Source organism: Chiloscyllium punctatum, chromosome 22 (genome assembly GCF_047496795.1).
Source record: "Chiloscyllium punctatum isolate Juve2018m chromosome 22, sChiPun1.3, whole genome shotgun sequence".
Lineage (NCBI taxonomy): Eukaryota > Metazoa > Chordata > Chondrichthyes > Orectolobiformes > Hemiscylliidae > Chiloscyllium > Chiloscyllium punctatum.
Window position 1 is genome coordinate 14252741 of NC_092760.1, and position 26682 is coordinate 14279422.

At 41.1% G+C, this 26682-nt stretch overlaps 1 protein-coding gene across 1 annotated transcript in view; it reads left to right on the top strand.

Moving 5' to 3' along the window:
* LOC140493419 (inactive serine protease PAMR1-like) overlaps positions 1-26682 on the top strand; it is a 154980-nt gene that overhangs the window by 11456 nt on the left and 116842 nt on the right. Inside the window, exons 2-3 of the mRNA XM_072591842.1 lie at positions 12409-12585; positions 16117-16242. Of these exons, the coding sequence (XP_072447943.1) occupies positions 12409-12585; positions 16117-16242 (303 nt within the window). The remainder of the gene's footprint in view (positions 1-12408; positions 12586-16116; positions 16243-26682) is intronic.

Genomic DNA, 26682 nt, shown 5'->3' on the forward strand with positions numbered 1-26682 from the left:
AAAACACCAGTTCCTACCCCGTTGCTCTGATTGTGAAATTAATGGGTTGGCTCTTCACGCTCTGATTAATGACTGGTTTGAAGTTGCCTTGCTAGTGAGCAGTTAAGAAAACTGGTCAGTTAGAATTTATCATGCAAAGCTATTTTATTTGTGACCATATATTCTACATTTAGTTGGACCGAGCTCTAATGTATTTGGGTATAATGAATAAACACCAATTAAGTCATTATCTGAAGTCCAAGAATGACTCAGAGGAGGCAATCAGCTATTTTCCATTTCTCTTTCCAAGAACAAATCATGTGTCCATAAAATACTTGAAAGAAATGTCATTACATCTGTGTTAAGAACAAACATTGCTTCACGAATACTCAAATGCTGCGATTTGTAAGATTGCTGTGACTATACAACCAAAACGATGCATTGAAGCTGTCAAAGAAACCAGGACCAAAGTCATTGATAAATTGTATGCATTCTCTCCCAGGATTATGTACTCTCCCATAGTGTTAAAGGTTTAGATGGAGAGGAATTTGTTAAGTGCGTACAAGACAATTTTCTGATTCAGTATGTGGATGTACCTACTAGAGAAGGTGCAAAACTTGACCTACTCTTGGGAAATAAGGCAGGGCAGGTGACTGAGGTGTCAGTGGGGGAGCACTTTGGGGCTAGCGACCATAATTCTATTAGATTTAAAATAGGGATGGAAAAGGATAGACCAGATCTAAAAGTTGAAGTTCTAAATTGGAGAAAGGCCAATTTTGACGGTATTAGGCAAGAACTTTCAAAAGCTGATTGGGGGCAGATGTTCACAGGTAAAGGGACGGCTGGAAAATGGGAAGCCTTCAGAAATGAGATAACAAGAATCCAGAAAAAGTATATTCCTGTCAGGGTGAAAGAAAAGGCTGGTAGGTAGAGGGAATGCTGGATGACTAAAGAAATTGAGGGTTTGAGGGAAAAAGAAGGAAGCATATGTAAGGTATAGACAGGCTGGATCAAGTGAATCCTTAGAAGAGTATAAAGGGAGTAGGAGTGTACTTGAGGAATATCAGGAGGGCAAAATGGGGACATGAGATAGCTTTGGCAAATAGAGTTAAGGAGAATCCAAAGGGTTTTTACAAATATATTAAGGACAAATGGGTAACTAGGGAGAGAATAGGGCCCCTCAAAGATCAGCAAGGCGGCCTTTGTGTGGAGCAGCAGAAAATGGGGGACATACTAAATGAATATTTTGCATCAGTATTTACTGTGGAAAAGGATATGGAAGATATAGACTGTAGGGAAATAGATGGTGACTCTTGCAAAATGTCCAGATTACAGAGGAAGAAGTGCTGGATGTCTTGAAGCGGGTAAAGGTGGTTGAAAACACAAGGCCCTGATCAGGTGTACCTGAGAACTGTATGGGAAGCTAGAGCAATGGTTGCTGGGCCTCTTGCTGAGATACTTGTATCATCGATAGTCACAGGTGAGGTGCTGGACGACTGGAGGTTGGCAAACGTGGTGCTACTGTTTAAGAAGGGTGGTCAGGACAAGCCAGGGAACTATAGACCAGTGAGCCTGATGTCGGTGATGGGCAGGTTGTTGGAGGGAATTCTGAGGGACAGGATGTGCATGTATTTGGAAAGGCAAGGACTGATTAGGGATAGTCAACATGGCTTTTGCATGGGAAATCATGTCTCACAAACTTGATTGAGTTTTTTGAGGAAGTAACAAAGAAGATTGATGAGGGCCGAGCAGTAGACATGATCTATATGGACTTCAGTAAGGCATTTGATAAGGTTCCCCATGGGAGACTGATTAGCAAGGTTAGCTCTCACGGAATACAGGGAGAACTAGCCATTTGGATACAGAACTGGCTCAAAGGTAGAAGTCAGAGGGTGGTGGTGGAGGGTTGTTTTTCAGACTGGAGGCCTGTGACCAGTGGAGTGCCACAAGGATCGGTGCCGGGTCCTCTACTTTTTGTCATTTACATAAATGATTTAGATGCGAGCATAAGAGGTACAGTTAGTAAATTTGCAGATGACACCAAAATTGGAGGTGTCGTGGACAGCGAAGAGGGTTACCTCAGATTTCAACAGGATCTTGATCAGATGGGCCAATGGGCTGAGAAGTGGCAGATGGAGTTTAATTCAGATAAATGTGAAGTGCTGCATTTTGGGAAAGCAAATCTTAGCAGGACTTATATACTTAATGGTAAGGTCCGAGAGAGTGTTGCTGAACAAAGAGACCTTGGAGTGCAGGTTCATAGCTCCGTGAAAGTGGAGTCACAGGTAGATAGGATAGTGAAGAAGGCATTTGTTATGCTTTCCTTTATTGGTCAGAGTATTGAATTCAGGAGTTGGGAAGTCATGTTGCGACTGTACACGACATTGGTTAGGCCACTGTTGAAATATTGCATGCAGTTCTGGTCTCCTTCCTATCGGAAAGATGTTGTGAAACTTGAAAGTGTTCAGAAAAGATTTACAAGGATGTTACCAGGGTTGGAGGATTTGAGCTATAGGGAGAGGCTGAACAGACTGGGGCTGTTTCCCCTGGAGCGTCAGAGGATGAGGGGTGACCTTATAGAGGTTGACAAAATTATGAGGGGCATGGATAGAGTAAATATGCAAAGTCTTTTCCCTGGGATTGGGGAGTCTAGAACTAGAGGGGCATATGTTTAGGGTGAGAGGGGAAAGATATAAAAGAGACCTAAGGGCAACTTTTTCACACAGAGGGTGGTACGCGTATGGAATGAGCTGCCAGAGGAAGTGGTGGAGGCTGGTACAATTGCAACATTTAAGAGGCATTTGGATGGGTATATGAATAGGAAGGGTTTGGAGGGATATGGGCCGGGTGCTGGCAGGTGGGACGAGATTGGGTTGGGATATCTGTTCGGCATGGACGGGTTGGACCGAAGGGTTTGTTTCCATGCTGTACATCTGTATGACTCTATTAGTGTAGTTTATTTAAACGGGTAATATCGATAGATATTTCAACATATTGAAGTGCGGCTTAATCAAGAAGATTAATATCTGTTACTGTTGTCCAACTGTGGCTCCTTGTGCTTCTTCCATTGAATTTATTGTTCTAATAGAGCAGTATAAAGCAAATTGTGGCAAGTGCCAAATCACTCTAAAAAACAATTATGATGTTTAGGGTGCCACTTTGTCACGGGTTCTTATTTTAAAATTATTGTAATAATTTTAATTGGACTTCCCTCTATTATAGACTTAAAATGGGCATGTTTGTGATGATTACACAAAGTTTGAGATAGTTGTACCTGCTGCACGGTATGTTGAAATTAAGCAAAAGAACTGCAAGTCGACTCTTATAAACAATAATATTTATTTATTGAGCACAGTTAATGTTAGAACGATGAAGTATACAATAAACTAACGATCAACAAACTATCTTATGCTTTAACTTAAACTTTGTATGATTGTATACCACCACGCCAGAACTCAGCCAGGCTCCACATGGTCTTGTTGTCTTCTTCTTCTTCCAATGGTCTTGGAGGTGTCTTCTGCTTTGTTGGTTATTTTCGAGTTACTGCGCTGAGTGGAGCTTTGCAGCAGTTCCATCCTTTTGTGTCTTCGTGTCCTTTTAGCAGGGTCTTGAGGATCTGCCAATGGATTGATCAGGTTCAATTACCCTGATCAATCAGACCCAGGTGTTGGCACATTGATGGCAGGGTGACCCTTAGGTGTCCATTATGGTCGGTACATAACCTCCTCCAAATAAGGGTGCTAGGCAGCTCCGTGTCTAGCGAATGACTCAACATTCCTGATTATGCCGAGGGCATCATTCCATTGTCCCGTTCAAGACCAACTTCAGGTGTGTATCGCAGCATATGCAGCTGTTAAGTTTGTTTGCAAACTATCTGTAGGCAGCTGCAGCCTGTCTGGATTCTGCAGCAAGTGGATTGTCACAGTCACTTTAGGCAAGGCTGGTTTCCATTTCTCAGCATGCTCCACTCATTGTTCATCTTTTGTAACTCCATGGTAAGTTTATTATTGTCCATCATAAGTTCATTATTTCAGGTGGTCTATCTGGCCACAATACTATATGAAACTTTTAGATACTGAATCAATCTGTCTCTGCAGTCTCCAGGCTTGGGTTCTAAGTGACAAATAACATTTGAGTCACACAGATACCCAGCAGGCCAAATCGAACCTCATCTAGCGATGGAAGGTATCATTGAGAGTATTAGCAAACAGCACTTATTCAGCAGTAAACTGAGGCTTACTTTGGATGATATCAGGACCACGAGCCTTTGACTTTTTTTCAGCCTTAGTCCAAATCTGCACAAAACAGCTGAACTGGCGGTAATATTAAGTCAACAATTTGATCAAATATGACATCAAGGAGCCAGAACCGAACTCCAGTCAACAGAAATTAGGAGGAAAGCTGTCCACTGATCAGAGTCATACCGAGCAGAAAGGAACATTGTTTGAATTGTTGGAAGACATCTGAATGAGAAGCAGAAGTCAGCCTTTAAGCTGGTCAGCCTGCTTCACCATTCAATAAGATCATAGTAGATCTATTGTGTTTTGAATACTACATTCCCATTTAATCCAGATAACCTTAGATTCTTGTTAGGCAAAGGAATCAACCTAACTCAGCATTAAAATATTCAATGATCCTCCCTCCACAGCTTTCTGAGGCAGAGAATTTCAAAGTTTCACAACCCTCTGAAAGAAATCAAAATCTTCTCATCTCTGTCCTAAAAGGATGACTCCTGGTTTTAAAATGTTGCCCACTAGATCTGGACTCACTCAAAAAGAGGAAACATCTTTCAACATCTACCTCGCCAGGAGGGATTAGAACCTTATGTGCTTTGGTTGTGTCCACACTCATTCTTTTAAACTCCAGTGAAACTAAGTCCACTCCTCTAATCCAGAACTCACCTCATAGGACGGTCTGCTTATTCCAAGTATCAATTTCGTAAACTTCCTCTGAACAGCCTCCAAAACATTTTTATCCTTTCTTAACGGGGCCAAAACTGCACAAAATATTTGAGATGTGGTGTTACCACTGCCTAGTTCAACTAAAGTATAACATCTTCACTTTTATATTCAATTCCTCATAATAAAAGATAGAATTTCATTACTTTCTTGATTATTTACTACACCTGCAAACTGATGTTTTGTGATTCATGCACTAGAACATCTAGATCCCTCTGCACCTCAGTATTCTGAAGATATTCTCCATTTAAGTAATGATTTGCTTTTTAATTTTTTTCTGCCAGAGTGAACAATATCGCATTTTCCTGTATTATATTTGACATGACAGATTTTCACTTACTCATTCAATGTCTTTATGTTGGTTTGCAGTCCTCAATATGTTTGTGTCACAACATACATTCCTACCCATCTTTGTTTCATCTGCAAATTTAGCCATCATACTTTGCACTCCCCCCTGGAGGTTATTGATATAAATTGCACAACATTGCATCCCTGGTCCTGACCACTGCTGGGCGGTCTGTACATAACTCCCATTATGGTTCTTTTGCCTTTGTGCCATAGATTTAATGTCATTCTTAACTAACAAGGCAACCCCAACCCTTCTGCCCGGGTACCTGTCTTTTTGATAAGTTGTAAATCCTTGAATGTTTAACTGCCAGTCCTGAATCCCCTGCAACCACATCATAATCATTCACGATGATTTGTGCCGTTAATTCATCTGCTTTACTACGAATACTACAAGCATTTAGATAAAGTGCCTTAATGCTAATTTTCTTATCCTCATGATTTCCAACATCTCTAGTAAAATGTCATAAGTTATCATTCCTTTTTGCTTCATTCCTAGCCTGCCTTGAACTTAAACCCTGCACACATGCTAACCTGCTGCTTATCTTTCTACTTGACTCCATACTCTCCGTTGCTTTCCCTTTCCCTTCTCCCCGACTCACAAGTTTAACATCCTAGTGACCACCCTATTTATCCTTTTTGCCAGAACACTGGTTCCAGATCGGTTCAGGTGGAGACCGTCCCAACGGTACAGATCCCTCCGGTTCCAAAACTCTTGCCAATGCCCCATGAAATGGATTCCCTCTTTCCCACACCAATCTCTTAGCCACACCCTAATTTTCTTATCCTTATCCCAATTAGCACGTGGCTTGGGCAGTAATCCAGAAATTATGACCCTTGACGACCTGTTCTTCAATTTCCTTCCTAGTGTTTGATAATCCCCAAACAGGTCCTCCCCCCTAGCCTTGCCTATGTTGTTGGTGCCAAAGTGGACCACAACAGCTGGATCCTCCCTCTCCCACTCAAATATCCTTTGAAGCTGATTGGAGATGCACTGCACCCTGGCATCGGGCAGGCAACACTCCCGATCTGGCTCACAAGGGATGCTATCTGTCCCCCTAATTATATATGGCACCACGTTTTCTTCCTCCACTACCAATAAACAGTGGCAGCAATGTATACCATCCACAAGACGCATTGCAGAAACTGAATTAGGTTTCTATTATAGCACCTGTAAAATCTTCAAACTCTACAACCTAGAAGGAAAAAGGCAGTACGTGCATGGGAATATCACCACTAGCAAGTCCCCCCATCAAGCTATATACCGTCATGATTGGAAATATATCATTGTTCTTTCCCTGTCACTGGATCAAAAATCTGAAGCTCCTACCCTAACAACATGGTGGGTGTATCTACATTATATGGATTGCAACAGTTCAAGAAGGTGGCTCAGTATCACTTTCTTCAAGAAAATTACGCCTGGGCAACAAACTGTCCTTGCTAGTGACGTCGAAATTGCTTCAACCACTTTCCATTATAGTAAGTGACACATGTTCAGCATTCCCTGGATAGGAAAGATTCTTTCGAGTTCCATCCTGGATTTCTTGGTGGCTATCTTACGTTGATGGCATCTAATATGCCCTTCCTAACAAAAGGTAACATTCCCTATATTCACACTATCAAAACTGTTTCATAATTTTGCACTTCACTATTCTTTCTTAAAGAGAAAAGAGGTGCCACGTATCAATCCTTTTCATGATCTATATTCCCCTTTTACCTGGTAGCAATTAATTGTATCTATTCACATATCCCCTAAGAACTTGGGTTAGGACTGTGTTTAATTGATTTAGACATGCATCCAATATCAGTAACTGCTATTTTGGATGTTAATGGAATTTAAGGGCTGCCAACAACTATATTATATTCAGGTTACAGAGACTGGGTAAACATTTAAGGTGAAAAGTGCCGGCAAGTGATCCACAACAGAAACACTGATATTTGAATGTCTAGTGAAATTAGGTATGAGGTGAAGTTACTGAATGTATCCTTTCAGTGCACAGTGAGCAATTCCTCAGATTATTCTCAGTTTCTGTGAATTGGCCCTGGACTGAATTGTAGATTAGATTAGATTCCCTACAGTGTGGAAACAGGCCCTTTGGTCCAACAAGTCCACACCAACCCTCCGAACAGCAACCCACCCAGACCCATCTCCCTCTGACTAATGCACGTAACACTATGGGAAATTTAGCATGGCCAATTTACTTGGCATCTTTGGACTGTGGGAGGAAACCGGAGCACCTGGAGGAAACCCACGCAGACACGGGGAGAACATGCAAACTCCACACAGACAGTTGCCTGAGGCTGGAATTGAACCGAGTCCCTTATGCTGTGAGGCAGCAGTGCTAGCCACTGTGCCACCCCATGGTTATTTCTAGATAGTTGCTTCTCCCTAGACCCTATTAATGGTAAACTCATTTGACATTTGGAACTATCAGCTGGAATAATATTAGAATGGAAGATGGAGGCACTTAAAGAGTTTGCCACAGAGGATTTTCAGCATTCATAGCTTTGGAAAGTATTCATTAGTAATCTCTTGACATTATAAATTATGTATTATTTGACAAAAAAAAATCTGAAAATGCTGGAAATACTCAACAGGTCTGGCATCATTTGTGAAGAGAGAAACAGATTAATTTTCAGATCACTGACCTTTCTTCAGATCAAGGTTCATTGTGTTCTGACCTAATTTAAATTAAGGTTGCAATGAATATTGTTTTCGCAACTAGCAGACTAATTATGTGCTGATCGATAATGAGTGGAAGCATCAGCATTTCAGCTATTTTGTAGAATTTGCCAGGTGACAGGATGGGATATTGGAAGGGGAGGGGAGGCTGAGATAGCTTGATCATAAATGGGCCAGCACTGAATATTATCTTCAATCTTAAATTGATGCAATGGCTGTACTGAGTTCATTCCAAGGTCTGGTAATATTTATCCACATGGATTGTCGTCAGAGAAAAGTGAAATATAGAGTCATGCAATGGCTGTTTTCCTGAACTTGTAATCTGATCTAACCATCAGAGGACTTTTGTTCAAATTCCATGATGGCAGCTTGTGAATTTAAGCTCAGTATAACAATTCTGATAACATAAAGATGCTATCAGCGAAAGTGACCACAAGATTGTCAGATTGTATTGAAAATTTAAGATCGTAAGTGAGGGAAATCAACTTGATTACTGATCTAGCCTTTATGTGACGATGATTGGATTTCCAGTAGCTTTGACTGCCTTGAATTAAAGCATATTGGATTTCAGTTCTTGTCAGTCTGAGAAAAGGAGTCAGTTATTTAGCCATCGATCTGCTGAGGGGGAAAAGGCTCACATTCCCCTGGCCTGTTTGTTCTGCTGCAGGAAAGTAACATCACCACCTCCAGCTTTAAGGAGATGGTGTGTTAGTACCTCATGGTAGCAGATCCAATGTACAAAAATGCTTTGCTTGGATTAATTCATATGTATGCCCCAGCTGAAAAGGATGGATGTCCTTTGGCAGCTCCCAGCACAGCTGGTGACGTCCAGGTCAGTCATTCTAGACTGTGACTTCATCTACAACATGGATTTGGCTGGACAGTGCGGCAAGTCCAACAGTATCCTGGATGCCATGTCCAAACTTCTAATGAAAGTGGTGAAAGATGCTGAATTGCACAATGTCTTCAGTAAAACTGCAGATAGATGCAGCATGGATGGATCTGGCCGAGCTGTCTGTTCCAGGATAATCTTACAGTTGGTGTCATTTTTTTGTTGTATATAACCACTTGTTGAGTCTATTAGGCTGGATGCAGGCAGAAGAGTGATTATAGTTCCAAGTAATGGAGGCACTCAGATTACAGCCTCCCTGTACATGAACAATGCCACCATCTTCTGCTTAAATTTGCTGTTAGTGCGCACATTGTTGATTCTAAGAAACTACAGAGAATTGCAAGCCAACCTTCTATCTGTTGACTCCGTCTATACTTCTCACTGCCTTGGAAAGGCAGCCAACATCTTCAAAGACCTCTCCCGCCCTTGTTACAATCTCTTCCAGTGTTTTCTGGTGGACAGAAGATACAAAGGTTTAGCACATAAACCAACAGATTCAAGATGCGGAGGAGCTGGTGTTGGACTGGGGTGGACAAAGTTAAGAATCACATAACACCAGGTTATAGTCCAGCAGGTTTTGTTGGAGGCATTAGCTAGTGTTAACGCACTAGCATTTTTTATTCTTCTGGTTGGACGCCTCTGATTTTAAATTTAATGTTGATCTCGCTCTTTGTGCACCTTCTCTGCAGCCCTAACATTGTATTTCTTGCTCTGTTCTATTATCCCTATGCACTTTGTACGGTATAAGCTTCCTGTACTGCAAGCAAAACAAAACCTTTCACTGTACCTAGGTACATGTGACAATTGTAAATCAAATCATCAAATCAATTCAAGGTTGAGGACTTCATGCTGAGGGATGCATTAAAGGTTGAGTTAATCACTGCTGAGCCACAATGAGGAAAGATCACTGCCTGAGGCCTTTCAGCCATAGTACACTGAGGGGCTGGAAACTGTAAAACCCTCTCAGACTGTCTGCTGTACAAGGAACATACATTATGCCTTCTCTGTATTTCAAATAGGAATTTTTTTGCCCTCCACTATATACTGGTATGGAATGTATTTTGTAAATATTAAAACAATACAGTCATATTGAGTGCAATATACTGTTTGGGGACAGGTTGCATTATGTTGAAAACTCCTTAATTTTGAAGTTGAACTGATTTGTGATGTAGCTTTGTAAAAATCATGAATATAATATATCTTTGGAATACAAAATTCAACCTCTGATTTGTCCTGATTTTCAGCTGGATAATTCATTTATTCCTCTTTGCTCCATATGTTTTGATAATCTTTTTGGCAATAGACATTTATCTATTGCAGTCTTGGAAATTACAATGGACCCAACACTTGCAGTTTTTTGGGGGGAGATATTTCCAGAACTCCCTAACATTGTGTGAAAAATTGCTTCCAAATTTCACTTCTGAACAGTCTAACTTCACTTCCTGAAGGAAATAACTGAGGTGATTGTAGAAGCATCTTTCAGGAATCCCTGGAGTCAGGGAAGGGCCAGAGGGCTGGAAAATGGCTAATGTAACACCCCAATTAAGATAAGAGGCAGAAGCAGGAAAAAATAGGCCACTTAGTCTGACTTCAGTCTTTGATAAGATTTTCAAATCCAATATTAAGGATGACATTGTGGACTATTTGAAATTGCATGGTAAAAAGGGCAGAGACATCACAGTTTCATCAAGGGGAGGTCATCCTTGACAAATCTGTTAGAATTCTTTGATAAGGGAACGAGCAAGTTATACAAAGGAGACCCAGTGGACATGATCTATTTGGATTTCCAAAAGGCCTTTCACAAAGTGTCACACAGGAGGCTGCTAAATAAGATGAGAGCCCATGGTGTTAGGGACAAGGTACTGACATGGATAGAGGATTGGCTGACTGCCAGAAAACAGAAAATAGGGATAAAGAGGTTGTAAATGGTGAGTAGAGGAGTTCTGCAAGTGTTAGAGTTTGGACCACAACCACACCTCACAGCGCCAGGAACCCAGGTCCGATTCCAGCCTTGGGTGACTGTCTGTATGGAGTTTGCACATTCTCCCTGTGTCTGCTTGGGTTTCCTCTCACAGTGTTGAAAAGTGTGGTGCTGGAAAAGCGCAGCTAGCCAGGCAGCATCTGAGGAGCAGAAGAATCGACGTTTCGGGCATAAGCTCTTCTTCAGGAAGGGCTTATGCCCGAAACGTTGATTCTCCTGCTCCCCGGATGCTGCCTGGCCTGCTGCGCTTTTCCAGCACCACACCTTTCAACTCTGGTCTCCAGCATCTGCAGTCCTCACTTTCTCCTAGTTTCCTCTCACAGTCCAAAGTGCAGGTGAATTGGCTATTCTAAATTGCCCATAGTATTAGGTGCATTAGTCAGAGGAAAATGGGTCTGGGTGGGTTACTCTTCAGAGGGGTGGTGTGGACTTGTTGGGCCGAAGGGCCTGTTTCCACACTGTCGGGAATATAATCTAATCTATTCACATTATACATTAATGATCAGGACAAAGGAACTGAGGGCATTGTTGCTAAGTTTGCAGATGACACAGTGATAGGTGGAGAGAATGATGGTGTTAAGTAGATGGAAAGGCTGCAGAAGGACTTGGCCAGGCTAGGAGAGTGGACAAAGAAGAGGCAGATGGAATATAATGTGGAACAGTGTGAGGTTATGAACTTCTATAGAAAGAATAAAGGCGCAGACTATTTTCTGTACAGGGACGGCTTCAGAAATCTGAAGCATACAGGGACTTAGGGAGTCTTATTCAGGATTCTCTTAAGGTAGACACAAAGGATCAGTTTGCAGTTAGGAAGGCAGATGCAGTGTTGGCATTCATTTTAAGAGTGCTAGAATACAAGAGCAGAGACATACTGCTGAGACTGTGTAAGGCTCTGGTCAGACAGCATTTGGAATATTGTAAACAGTTTCCAAGAAAGGATGTGTTGACCTTGGAGAGGGTCCAGAGGAGGGTCATAAGAATGGTCCTGGGACTGAAAAGCTTGTCATATGAGGACTGTTTGAGGACTCAGCGTCGTACTTGATGGAGTTTAGAAGGATGAGAGGGTGTCTGATTGAAACAGTACAGAATATTGAGAGGGCTGGAGAGAGGGGACATAGAGAGGATATTTCCACTAGTAGGAGAGACTAGGATCCAAGGGCACAGCCTCAGTGTGAAGGGGTGACCCTTTAGAACTGAGAAAGGAAGTAATTTCTTCAGCCAGAAGTTGGTGACTCATCACTGTGGAGACTGTGAAGCCCAAGTCATTGAATCTGTTTAAAACTGAGATAGGTAGCTAGGTTCTTGTTTGGCAAGGGGATGAAGTAGGCAGGAGAATGGGGTTGAGAAATATATCAGCCATGATTGAATGGTGGACCAGACTTGACGGGCCAAATGGCCTCTTGTGGATTTCTTACCAATGAAAATGATTTCTCTCACTCTTATATTCAGCAACTGTAGATCTCTAACAGCTTTTGTTTCACTTGTTCGTTACCTAACCTAGAGTACAAGTAATCACTCAGAAGTAACAGAAATGTTAACAATTCTGCCATTTTGTTTTTCTGTTTCACAGGATATACTTTAATCAATGAAGACTGTCCAGGGGCTGAGTGGAATATCATGTGTCGAGATTGTTGTGAAACGGATCAGATTGAATGTGTTTGTCCTGGGAAGGATGAGGTTGTGGGATATTCTGTCCCATGCTGCCGGAATGAGGAAGATGAATGCGACTCTTGTTTGATACACCCAGGTATACTGAGTTCCCAAATGGAATGGCAGTGAATGCCCAAATGTAGTATGCTTTATTACCCATTTACATTGCCAGTGTAATGATGTAATTTTCTTCTCCAGCAGATACCTACTGAGTAGGCAGACAAACTAAGAGTGAACTAGGAGAGCAAACTGACCTTTGCCCTTTCCTGTAGTGGTGACCTCATGTCTTGCTTTCTGACTCTCCCCAGGATGTTTGAATATTTTCTAATCAACCTGCTGAGAGATGTTGTGACACATCCCTGGAGCAGGTTGGACTTGAACCCAAAGCACCAACTCTTCATTGAATGTTTAAAATAATGAGATCATTAAATATGGAATTAAAGACGCAAATAATATAATCCAACAACCCAAAGCACTACATCGCCCACCCACTGCCAGCATAATGATTACAAGTTCAAAAACAAATCTTTCTTTATGGAATTAAAGTGAACACTTCAGGTTAACACATTTGACCTTAATGGTCTACCTTTAAAGTCATAGAGATATACAGCTCAAGAACAGACCAAACAGTCCAACCTGTCCATGCTGATCAGATATCCTAAATAAATCTAGTGCCATTTGCCAGCATCTGGCCCATATCTCTCGCAACCCTTTCTATTCATACACCGTACCCATCCAGGTTTCGTTGTACCAGCCTCCTCCACTTCCTCTGGCAGCTCATTCCATACACTCACCACTCTCTGCATGAAAAAGTTGCCCCCTTAGATCCCTTAAATCTTTCCCCTCTCACTTTTAACCTATGACATCTAGTTTTTGGACTCCCCGACTCCAGGGAAAAGACCTTGTCTATTTACCCTATCCATGCTCCTCATGATTTTATAAACCTCTATAAAGTCACTCCTCAGCCTCCACTGCTCCAGGGAAAATAACCTCAGTCTATTCAGCCTCTCCTTACAGATCAAAGCCTCCAACTCTGGCAACATCTTTGTAAATATTTTCTGAGCCCTTACAAGTTTCACAATATCCTTCCACATTCAGCGACATGATAGACAAACAAATCAACAGGATGCTTATGGGATAACCAATATCAGGACTTGGAGCAGTAGCAGTTATGCAGAGGTTAGAATGAACAGCCCTTCCCATGATCCAGCCTAAGCTTTGGTTCCGCGATGTGGATGACACCTTTATCATCATGAAATGCAACAAACTAGAAGAAACCCACAATTGCATAAACAACATCCTTACCGGTATCAAGTTCGCCAAAGAGGAAAAGACCAATAACTGACTCCCCTTCGTGGACGTCATTGGATACTGATTGGGAATGATCAGCCATGATCATATTGAATGGCGGTGCAGGCTCGAAGGGCTGAATGGCCTACTCCTGCATCTATTGTTTATTGTCTATTGTCTATTGTCATGGTAGACCAAAAAGCCAATGGAGAACTGCAGACCAGCATTTACAAGAAAGCCACACACACTGACCAGTTACTCAACTACAGAAGCAACTATCCCAACACCCACAAATGGAGTTGCATCAAGACACTATTCAAACGAGCCACAACACACTGCAGCACCCCGGAACTATGAGAAGCCAAGGAGAAACACATGTGCAATGTACCCAGGAATAGCGGTTAACCAATAAGTATAGTCTACCGATTCCTGCACAGCAAACCAAAACCAGAAGACACAGCATGCCCAGAGACTCTAGTTGCCCTACCATACATCAAAGACATTTCAGAGATGACCACCAGACTACTTTGGCCCCCAAGCATCATGGTAGCCCACAAACATACTACCACACTAAAATACCTACTGATGAATTTAAAGAACCCTGTATCCACAGCCAGCAGGACGAACATAATATACAAACTACCCTGAAAGGACTGCAACAACATTACACAGGACAAACCGACAGGAAACCAGCCACCAGGATACAAGGGCATCAACTAGCCACCAAAAGACCACCAACTATCAATGGTATCCATACACAAAGAGGGATTCCAGTTCAACTGGGACCATGCATCCATCCTGGGACAGGCCAAACAAAAATATGCACGGGGGTTCCTAGAGGCCTGGTATTCAAACCAGTACTCCATATTCAAACAGAGATTTGGACCCCATTTTCCAGCCTGTCAGAAACAGAACGAGAAATGATATCACTCACAATAACAAAGCAAGACACATACATAGCAAGTGGGACAGAACACTAACCCTTCACTGGAGGTTCACTGATTATGTTACCTAGCATGGTGACGAAACATCTGAAAAAAAACCAAACAGCTCAGTGAGCAAACTGATAACCTGATCCACAAACTGAGCTTCAAATCTTCTCCAAGATCTCAAACATCCTTTCTGTAGCAGGGAGACCAGATTTGCACACAGTATGCCAGTATTGGCCAAACCAATGTTCTGATCAGCCACAACATGACCTCCCAACTCCTGTATTCAATGCACTGACCTATAAAGGCAAACATACCAAATGTCTTGCGACTCCATTTTCAAGGAACTATGAACCTGTACTCTAAGGTCTCTTTGTTCAGCAACACTCCCTAGGGCCTTACCATTAACTGTATAAGTCCTGCTCTGATTTGCCAAAATGCAGCACCTCACATTATCTAAATTAAACTCCAAGAAACAATCACTGAGTTATGTTTCCTTTTACTTTATTACTTATTTCCTACACTTCATGAATTCCTTACGAAAATTCCGTAGGTAAAACAGTAAAATTGGGCAAAATTGTTTGCATTGTCAAATAGCCCGCGGTGTGCACCGTCTAGATTTGAATGGCCAGTTGGATGAGATCATGGTGACCAGCCAAAGTCACATAATGACAAAGAATTGACTGAAAGTAGAAAATGCTGAAGAAACTCTATACATCTGGTAGCATCACTGTATCTCCACAGATACTTTTGCAAATGACACGAGGATTATATGCATATATAAGGATTTGTGCACATATACCACTCGGTCTCTCTGTTCCTACACCTGCTTTAGAATTTCATCCTTTATTGTTTCTTGTTTTTCCTCATCTGTTTCTCATATCACTTCACATTTGTTCACATATAATTTCATTCATTTTATCCTTCACTGGTCTGCCCATTCAGCCAGCCAATATCCTCTTGAAGTTTGTCACTAGGCTTTCACTATTAAGTCTATCACCATCGTCCTTATGATGACAGCAGGAACCAAAATCTTCCTTCCATAAAGCAGTAACATTTGATCATATCTATAGTGTTTCTTCTCGATACCTCAATCATTCTGAGTCCCATACTTCTATCATGTAAAGTACCTCGACCAAATTATCCTGTAATCCCCACTTCTGAATTTTCAAGCATTTTTTTGCTTGTACTTCCTCTTATCAGATGACATCTGCTTTGTGCTCTATCTATTGCCTCAATATCTCTACGATAAAACAGAGCCCAAAGATGGATACAGGACTCTCAACTGCCATCTTGCTAAGATCTTATTTAGATTGCTCCACTGATTTGAATATAGAGATCTTCCTTCAGGTGAGATGAGAGTTGATGAAAAATGCTTGGAAATTTGAAATATTTTGATTTTGTTGCAGGCTGCATCATCTTTGACAACTGTAAGGGATGTAACAACGGATCATGGGGAACGTTGGATGATTTCTACATCAAAGGACTTTATTGCTCAGAGTGCCATGCTGGCTGGTCAGGGGGAGACTGTATGAGTAAGTATTGTCAAGGGGCTTGAATTTCTGTAATCCTTCGACGATCATCTGTCTCGATGGCATCTTATGTAAAGGAACAGAGCTACACCCGTAACTGATTGAAAGACCTCACTGAGATTGAACAAAGCAGGCATCTATTTATGTGGAACTGTATCAAGATTTTTGATATCACTTAATGTGACTTACATGAATTACCTTGAAGGGCTGTCACAGTTAGGGCAGACATTTGCACAGAACAAAGCTGCACATCTGGTACAGGGCAAAATAGTAATAAACCAAGACATCAGCAATACTAAGCAATTCAGGCAGCATTTATTGAGAGAGTAACAGAGTTGCCTGTGCTTGATCAAATTTAATGGCCACGGTAGTTGGCCTGTCATCTGCTGGAGAGCCAGTGGCAGCCTTATTGCAGCATTTTCCAGGAACCTTGTTGGAATTAGATGCTGGTTGTTTACTATCAGGGTTCCCATCTTTCCTGGGCTCATGTTCCTGCCAGATCTCCTGGAACAAGGTGGACATTCTGCCCCAGCTACCACCCAACCAGATACTGGTAGTATTCCACTTCTGGCAGCATCACTGGGAGTGTGACTTCTGCCCAATCTTGCACTGCGGCCACGAACAGATTGTTGTTAAAGCTAGTAGATGAAGACCTGTAGGGCAAGATTGTTGGGCCCTGATTACTGAAGATGAAACAAAGTTAAAAATCTTGCAACGCTAAGTAATAGTCCAATAGGTTTATTTGGAAGCACTAGCTTTCGGAGTACTGCTCCTTCATCAGTTTGACTTCATCTCCAAAAGCTCCAAAAGCTAGTGCTTCCAAATCAACCTGTTGGATTCTAACCTAGTGTTGTGCGATTTTTAACTTTGGCCACCCCAATCCAATGCTGGTTCCTCCACATAATGAAGATGAAAACAGATCTTAAACAAGTACAGAATCAGGGAAAAGGTGTGGGGAAGAAAAACTCAAAGATCTCTGATAGCATGGAGTGTAAATATGTTTCATTGATGTCCAGCTGGCTGATCTCGTCACAATCACTACAACCTGGAAAATCTCAGCAGGTCTGGGAGCATCTGTGGAGAGAAAGCAGAGTCTTGGGTCCAGTGATCCCTCATCAGATTGCTGCTGCCAGACCTGCTGAGTTTTTCCAACAATTTCTGTGATTACAATGAAATAGATTTTCATCCTCACTGCATAGATAATGTGTCAAGATTAGAGTGGTGCTGGAAAAGCACAGCAGGTCAGGCAGCATCCGAGGAGCACCACTCTCATCTTGACTCTAATCTCCAGCGTTTGCAGTACTCACCTACACATAGATAATATGGTCAGCTGACCAGCAGCAGACATGCTGATAAGATTGTAAGAGCTACAATCAAATGTGCTGGGAATTTTGGTCAAGCGAGCTTAAACTCTGACATCAGCTAAACATCAGTCAGGACATGTTGTGAGCTGTTCTGTAAGCTGTGACCTGCAGTTTCCTGTGTTGACCACATAAGGCAGATGTCATTGTGATCTACTAGATATCATGACACCACTATTATATGGAGAGTAAATTGTAAACATTTGGGAATTGTTTACCAGTAAATTCCGTTGGCTAGGATCAAACAGTGATCAGGATTTGAAAAATTCATTAACTAAGTGCCAGAGACCTTTCAGGAGACTGAGCACATTTTTCGAATAAAAGTTTATCAGAGCAAAAGAATTTTTCTCTGAAGAATCCTCCAGACCAAATTGGAAAAGCACATACCCTAAATTACTTTCAGTGAAAACAAGGAGTTGTACAGAGAACCAAGTTGGCCACTTCACTTGAATCAGGGTAGTATTTGATTCAAGCCAAACTTACAGAGATGAAGTAGGGTAGGGTTTAATGTGTATTAAGTTAAAGTAAGATAAAGTGTAGTTAAATGAAATGAGTTAAAGTTAAGTTAGTTGAAATAAGAATTAAAAGTTGCAATGAATGTCTTTTATATTCGGTATTGATACTTAAAGAATTAAAATAAAGAAGGGCTTGTTTAATTAAGTTCTGAGTCAGTTCTGTGCCTTTTGTCTGTCACATAAGGGAAGAATACCTAAGTGTAAGTTTTGAGTACTCCTTTTCAGGCAATGGCAATAATATGGATGAGCGAAACAGTTGCCCATTTGCTTCATTTTCAATCCATTGACTTTAATAGCAGGTTCTGTAATGATTGGTCGTTCTCTCTACAATTATCATTCAAGCAGTGATCATAAAAATTTGTGGAATAGTAGCAGCCTGTTTATTGAATTATAGAAATCTCACTCTCATTCCTGTGGACCCAGTTCTGGGATGTTAACGTCTAGTCATAGAGTCATAGAGATGTACAGCACAGAAACAGGCCCTTTGGTCCAACTCTTCCATGCCGACGACATACCCAAAACCAATCTAGTCCCATTTGCCAATACAATATGGGAAGCAAAGAAAAGCTTTCTTTTGCCTGCGGGTGATACATTGGCTCAGTGGTTAGCACTGCTACCTCACAGCACCAGCGACCCAGGTTCGATTCCAGTCTTGAGCAACTGTGTGGAGTTAACACGTTCTGCCGGTGTCTACGTGGGTTTCCCCAGGTGCTTCAGTTTCCTCCCACAATCCAAAAATGTGTGATTGGCCATACAAAATTGCCCATTGTCTTCAAGGGTCTGTAGGCCAGGTGGAGTAGCCATGAGAAATGCAACATTACTGGGATAGGGCAAGGGTGTGGGTCTGGGTGGGATGCTGTTTGGAGGGTCGGTGTGGACTTGATGAGCAGAATGGCTTGCTTCCACACTGGAGGGAGTCTATGATTCTAAGAGAAGTTTTGCCTGCCAAAACTTGACCCAAATATGAAACCACACCCCTCCTTACCTTTGGGCTTATTTTAAATTGCACAAATATCCCCATTGTCAATGATGATGAAGCTGAGCACATCAGTGCAAACAAAAAGGACAAAGTACTGAGAATCATTTTCAGCTAGAGATGCTGAGTGGATGATTGATTTCCTGAGGTCTCCGCTATTATAGAGGTCATAGTTTAACCAATTTGATTCTCTGCATGCGTTATTAAAAAACAGTTCAGTACACAGGATATAGAAAAGGACGTGAGCCTTGATATATTCCGGATGAAGAGTTGCATTTCAGGTCAGGCCTTTTCTCTAGCCAAGCTGTTTCAGTGGAAACAACACTGGAAACTATCCAATACTGTGGAAATTTTCCCAGATATATCCTATCCAAGAAAAATAAGATAAACACAATATGGCCAATTACTGCTTTAGGAGAGTGATGAAAAATGTACTGGAAAACCTAGGTTGTGCACTAAAACCTGCTAACTGACACTCATTTGGGTTCTACCAAAACACTCAGCTGCAGACCTCTTAATATAGAGAACTAAATACTTTTCAAAGCTGTGGTGAGAATGAACTGCCCTTAACATCAGTGCTAACGTTTGACTGAATTTAGCATCATGTAGCCATGTTAACTTGCTGCAAATCAGGTAGAGAATTTCCTGCTGACTGGAGTAATACTTATCTCAAACAGGTTGGTGGAGTCCAAATGTCTCAGCCCCAGGAGTTCTGCAGTAGTTCCTCAATGCAGTCTGAACTGAACCATTATATGCTGTTTCAACAATGATGGTTCCTACTGCATAAGATCAGAAGTATAAAAGTTCACTTTTGACTGCAATGTTCAGTTACATTCATAAGTCCTCAGAAGCTGCCAACACCCATATAAACAGCAAGGCCAGGACAATATTCAAGTAGACTAACAACGTAGCACATAACATTTGTTCAACATTTGTTACAGGCGATAATCATGTCCAATCAAAGACAATGTAATCATTTTCCCTTGATGTTTGACAACACTGTGATAATTGAATTACTCATAATCACCATCTTGGAAGTCACCATTGACTGAAGTACAACTGAATCAGCCACATAAATACCATGGCCAGTGAGAGGCTGAATATTCAGACACAGTAATACTGTTGAATTTTAAGGGGTGATGGTTAGGTTCTTCTTTGTTGGGGCTAGTTGTTGCCTGGCACTTGTGTGGTGAGAATGTTACTTGGCACCTGTCAGCCCAAGTCTGAATATTGTCCAGTTCTTTCTGAATTTGGGTGTGAACTGCTTCAGTATTTGAGGAGTCGCAAATGATGATGGACCTTTATGCAATCATCAGTGATCATTCGTACTTCTGACTTTATGATGGAAGGAAGGTCATTAATGAAGCAACTGAAGATGCTTGGCTAAGGACACTAGCCCCAGGAACTTCTGCAGTTATGTCCTGGAGTTAAAATCATAGAATAATAGATGCTTAGATCCCAGAAGGACACCATTTCATCCATTGTGTCAACAAAGTTCTTACTGCATTTATCTCATTTTTCAGCTCTTGGCCATAGCCCTGGAGGCCATTGCAACATAGGTGAAATGTTACCTTTTTAGATTAGATTAGATTAGATTAGATTACTTACAGTGTGGAAACAGGCCCTTCGGCCCAACAAGTCCACACCGCCCCGCCGAAGCGCAACCCACCCATACCCCTACATCTACCCCTTACCTAACACTACGGGCAATTTAGCATGGCCAATTCACCTGACCTGCACATCTTTGGACTGTGGGAGGAAACCGGAGCACCCGGAGGAAACCCACGCAGACAGGGGGAGAATGTGCAAACTCCACACAGTCAGTCGCCTGAGGCGGGAATTGAACCCGGGCCTCTGGCGCTGTGAGGCAGCAGTGCTAACCACTGTGCCACCGTGCCGCCCATATACCTGTTCTGAAATTTTTGATCCATCACACACTTTTAGGCAATGAATTCAGTGAGTGACTCCCATCATTGTCTGAGTGAGATAATTTCTCCTCAGTTCTCCTCTTAGCTTTCTATCTCTTGCATTAAATCTATGCCCCTGGTTATTGACCCCTCTAGTAATGAAGAAGAAGCAGTGGGCCTTTGTGAAGAATGGGAAAAAGTGCAGGCTCTAAAAGAAGTAAGGGGAATGGCTGGGAGCAGATGTTAGGCACTTTTATCATTTTAGAATGTGTGATAAACAAGGTGTTTGCCTAATAGCGTACTGTCTGCATCACTTGCAGTGTATAAATACCTAGTTAAAAATCACACAACACCAGGTTATAGTCCAACAGGTTTATTTGGAAGCACTAGCTTTCAAAGCGCTGCTCCTTCATCAGGTGGTGTGGAGTATAAGATTGTAAGACACAGAATTTATTGCAAAAGTTTACAGTGTGATGTAACTGAAATTATATATTGAAAAAGACCTGGATTGTTTGTTAAGTCTATTGTCTTTTAGAATGACCAAGTTGGTTTCAGTTCTTTCATATGTAAATCCCAGAACTTCTTTTGAAGTTACATTCTCAAGTGAACTCTAAGAATAAGGTGCCATGTCAGCCTAGGTAATGCATTGAAGGTGTGAGTTACCCTGTGTGAGGCTGTCTGTGCCCCAGTGTTCACACTGATTCTATTTCTAAGAAAGGGATTTACAGAATCTTACATGGATTTAAGTGGTTTTTGAGCAAAATAAAATGTAATTCTGTAAGTACAAATTCACCCACAGACGTGTGTGTGTGTGTGTGTGTGTGTGTGTGTGTGCGCGCGCGCGCGCGGAGGGTTTGGATGTCTGTGACAGAGTGTGTGTATGTGTGTGAGTGTGAGTGTAAAGCGGTATAAGTCTGTGAGAAGGTGTGTGAGTGTGGGAGCGTACGTGTGAGCCTATGAGAGAGCTTATGTATGAGAGAAGTTCTGCATGAGTGTATGGGTTTAAAGGAGTGTGTGTGTGTGTCTGTCTGTGTATGTCTGTCTATAGGTGTGTATGTCTGTCTGTAGTAGTACTTATGTGTGTGCATACACACAGACACAGACACTCCGACAGACACACACGCACACTCCTACAGACTGACAGACAGACAGACACACACACACTCTTCCAGACGCACACACTCTCCTACAGACCCATACACTCATGCAGACCTTCTCTCATACACAAGCTCTCTCTCATATGCTCACACATACATTCCCACACTCTCACCCACACACACACACACCCTCTCATAGACTTATACTACTTTACACCACTCTCACACATTCACACACTCTCACATAGAACTCATACCCCCCCTCACACACAAGTACGTGCATACACACACGGATATAAGTTTGTGGGGTGAGCTTGTACTTATGGAATTTCATTTTATTTTGCTCAAAAACTGCTTGAATCCATGTAAGGTTCTGTGAATCCCTTTTTTTAGAAATAGAATCAGTCTGAACATTGGAGCATAGACAGCCTCACACAGGGTAATTCACACCTTCAATGCATTATTTGGGCCAAAATGGCACCTTTTGTTAAAAACAATGACTGCAGATGCTGGAAACCAGATTCTGGATTAGTGGTGCTGGAAGAGCACAGCAGTTCAGGCAGCATCCAAGTAGCTTCGAAATCGACGTTTCGGGCAAAAGCCTTTTATTCCTGATGAAGGGCTTTTGCCCGAAACGTCGATTTCGAAACCACTTGGATGCTGCCTGAACTGCTGTGCTCTTCCAGCACCACTAATCCAGAACCTTTTGTTAAAGTTCACTTGAGAATGTAACTTTAAAAAAGTTCTGGGATTTACATATGAAAGAAGTGAAACCAACATGATCATTTTACAAGATGAGAGATTTAACAAACAATCCAGGTTTTTTTCAATATATAACTTCAGTTACATCACACTGTAAACTTTTGCTATAAATTCTGTCTTATGACCTTATACTCCACAACCACCTGATGAAGGAGCAGCGCTCCGAAAGCTAGTGTTTCTGAGTAAAGGTGTTGGACTATAACCTGGTGTTGTGTGATTTTTAACTTTGTACACCCCAGTCCAACACTGGCGCCCCCAAATTATAAATACCTCAGATTTCTTGCTGAAGTCAGAGTCCTATCTTTAGGAATTCTCTGGCTTATGTTCCGCCAACATGTTGGCAAAATAAATTATTGTTAACTTTGCCTGAGACCCTTGAGATCATTTCACAAAGTAATCCACTTTCAGCACCATAACAAAAGCAATAAATGTTATGTCAATTTTTGAAACTGTTGATTTTTTTTCCATGCAGACATGATTTCTCAGGTTGTGAAGGGCAAGACATTTAATTAACTTGACAGCTTGACTTCAGCATATCTTTTCTACTTGTGATTTATCCCTAAATACCTTTTCCATTATGACATGAAATGCACACTGCATATACTTCATTGAATCCCTACAGTGTGGAAACAGGCCATTCAGGTCATCGAGTCCACATTGACGCTTTGAAGAGCATTCCCACCCTGACCCAGCCCCCTACCATATCCCTGTAACCCAGCATCCCCCGTGGCCAATCCACCTAATCCTGCACATCCTTGGACTGGGGAAGAAACCGAAACATCAGAGGAAACCCATGCAGACCTGAGGAGAATGTGCACACTCCACACATACAATCGCCCGAGGTGGAACAAATGTAAATGGCCCAAACAAGTTATAATTAGAAGTTTCATTAATAATTTTGTCAATCACAAGTTCCCTTTTATAAAATATATTGCTTATATAATCCTGCATGCTTTTCTAAATGGATTAAGGTTTCCTTGATCATAGATTTTGACATTTTTGAACTGGCTGATGTTAAACTAACTAGCCTATTGTTCCTTGATTTTCTCTCTTGTTCCTTGAATACTGTATGTAATTTTCCACCTTCTAATTGGATGGAAAAATTTCCAAATTTAAAGACTTTTGGAAAATCATAGTTCGCACATCCACTATCTCTTTCCCCTATGAGTGAAAATTGAATTAATAGAAATGGATCAGGTCCCAGCTGTCATTTACTAAGGGCAACAGAATCTCCACCTTCATTTCTGAGAAAATCTGGCCCATGTTGCCAGTTTTCGCTATTGAAATTTCTTACCAAAATTGAGAGTAACTTCATGTCTAAAAATATTAGGACGTTAAGGTAGATAATATCAACGGAGGTGAAGTACTGGAGAGAGTTAAGGGAATAAAATCTGACAAATTTGATGGCCTACATGAAAACTTAGGATTCAAAAATGAATAGCTGCAGAGTTATTGGATGTGCTAGCTATGGTTTTCCAAAATTCCTCAGATCTGGAAGTTATACCATCGGAAGTTAGAATTGACACTTAAAACGTATTCAAGAAACAAGAGAGGAAAAACAAGGAAGAACAGGCCAGTTAGTCTAACATCAATCATTTGAAAAATGCTCAAGTCTATTATTAAGGAAATATTAACAATCCATTTAGAAAAGTTTGTATGTTTAGACGAGCAATATGGTTTATAGAATGGAGCTTGTGATTGACAAAATTATTAACGTCTTTTCAGGATGTGACCAGTAGGATAGATGAAGGGGAACCAGCAGCAGTAGTATTTCCAAACAGCATTCTATAAGGACCCACATAAGAGGTCAATAGGCTCAAAGAAGTGGAGGTAATAAATGAGCTTGGATAATAGATTGGTTAATAGACAAAAAGCAAAGATACAAATAGAGCGTTTTTAAGTTGATAGGTGGAAATTAGTAAAGTGTTACAAGCGGTGTTAGGTCCTCAGCTATTTAGAAATTACAAATCAGTAATTAAAATACAGTAGTCTCTGTTTCTTCATCTATGTGGGCTGATGGCATAAAGCTAGGTGGAAAGATAAGTAAGCTATGGGGATGATACAGAGAAAGACTGCAAAGATGATATCTAGGTTAAATAAGTCAGCGCAAGACGGCGGTTAGAGTACAATATAGGGAAGTGCGAACTTACTCACTTTGAGCATGAGAATAGAAAACCAAGATATAAATGAATTTTAAAAAGTAGAAAAACAGAATTTATCTGCAAGATATGAAATTTATAAATGTTGATCCTCTGAGAGGCTTGTGTGTTCATACAAGAAACTCAAAGTTAGTATGCAGGTTAAGAATGTGACTTTTCTTTACCACTTCCATTTTATTATTTTTATATTTTACACATACTGAGACAAATACACTTCCCTGCTGCTCTTCAAATCACAGAATGTTTCTTTCCAATGAAGTACAATAGAGTCTGTTAGCAGCAAGCATAGTATAGGAGAGAAACGGACAGTATTTGTAGGGACATCAGTAAATGGAGTGATGATGCACTAACGTTCGGATTGGAATAACATTGGTGAGAAGGTGGTAAGTTAGACTTAAAAGGTGAGGGAGAGTTTAGAGAAGAGGCAAGGAACAGTGGAGAAAAGATTAGTCTAGTTTACTGCTAAATTCCTGATGCTTTGTGTATTTAGAAAGGTAGAATTGCAAGTTCTTGGGATGAGTTCTAAATATGGTTGGTATATCACTAATTATATTTAAAGTAACTCGAAAGGGAAGGATGTTTGAAGTATTATGTACTGACTACATTAGGCACTTAGAATCAGAGAATCCCTACAGTTTGGAAGCAGGCCATTTGGCCCAACAAATGATTGTACAGGAATTTGTTCAGCTTGAAGAATTACTGTTAAAAATGCTTTCACTTTGTGGTTCATTGTCAATCAGTGGTAATAACATATTACTTTTTCAGTAATATTTAAATACATATATCATCTTCGATTCATCAATACAATTTGGAAGAATACCAATTCAAGGGGAAAACCAACATCTTTACTGCATGTGAGGAATTGCAATTGTGTAATGTTCTGATAAGTGTAAGAGAACAAACCTCAACAAAGTATGCCTTTTTCCAGCAATGCTCAAGTTCTGCACTACTAAGCAACTATTTGTAATTTTTAAAATTCACTTTTGGAATATGGATATCAATGCCTGGCCAGCATTTATTGCTTGTCCCTAGTTGCGAGTGGTGACTGCCTTCTTGAACCACTGCAGTTCATGTAATACATACTGAATGATTAATTTCTGGGTTAATTTTGTCTTGAGAAATTCCAGTTTATTTATTCAAAGGTTGCTGAAATGATGCACCAGAAAGTCCTATTTTAAAGGAAATATTTAAGAAGTCTCCGAATCATGGGAGGTGATGTCTTCCCATACCTTGATGTTTTCATTTCAGACAAGGCTCACCCACTTTGTTTCCTTTTCTTTGATCCAATCACATTTCTGGCAGGTATAGCAAACACTGGAAGGGTGATGGCATTTGGTCCTTGTTGCAAGAGATTAGAGGACAGGGATAAGCAGGTATTGCGACAATATACTGGGCTTTGGTAAGACTACATCTAGAATACAATTTATATTTTTGGTATCCATGTTTAAGGAAGGGTAACATACTTGCAATGGAGGTGACACAACAAAGGTTCACTAAGTTGTTCCCTGGGTTAAGTGGTTTGTACTATGTTGAGAGGTTGAGTAAATTGATTCTATATTCTGTGAAGTTTAGGAGAATGAAAAGTGATCTTATTGTCATATACAAGATTCTGCAATAGGCTTCATAGGCTTGATGCTGAGAGTTCCAGTTTTTGGGGAATATTAGA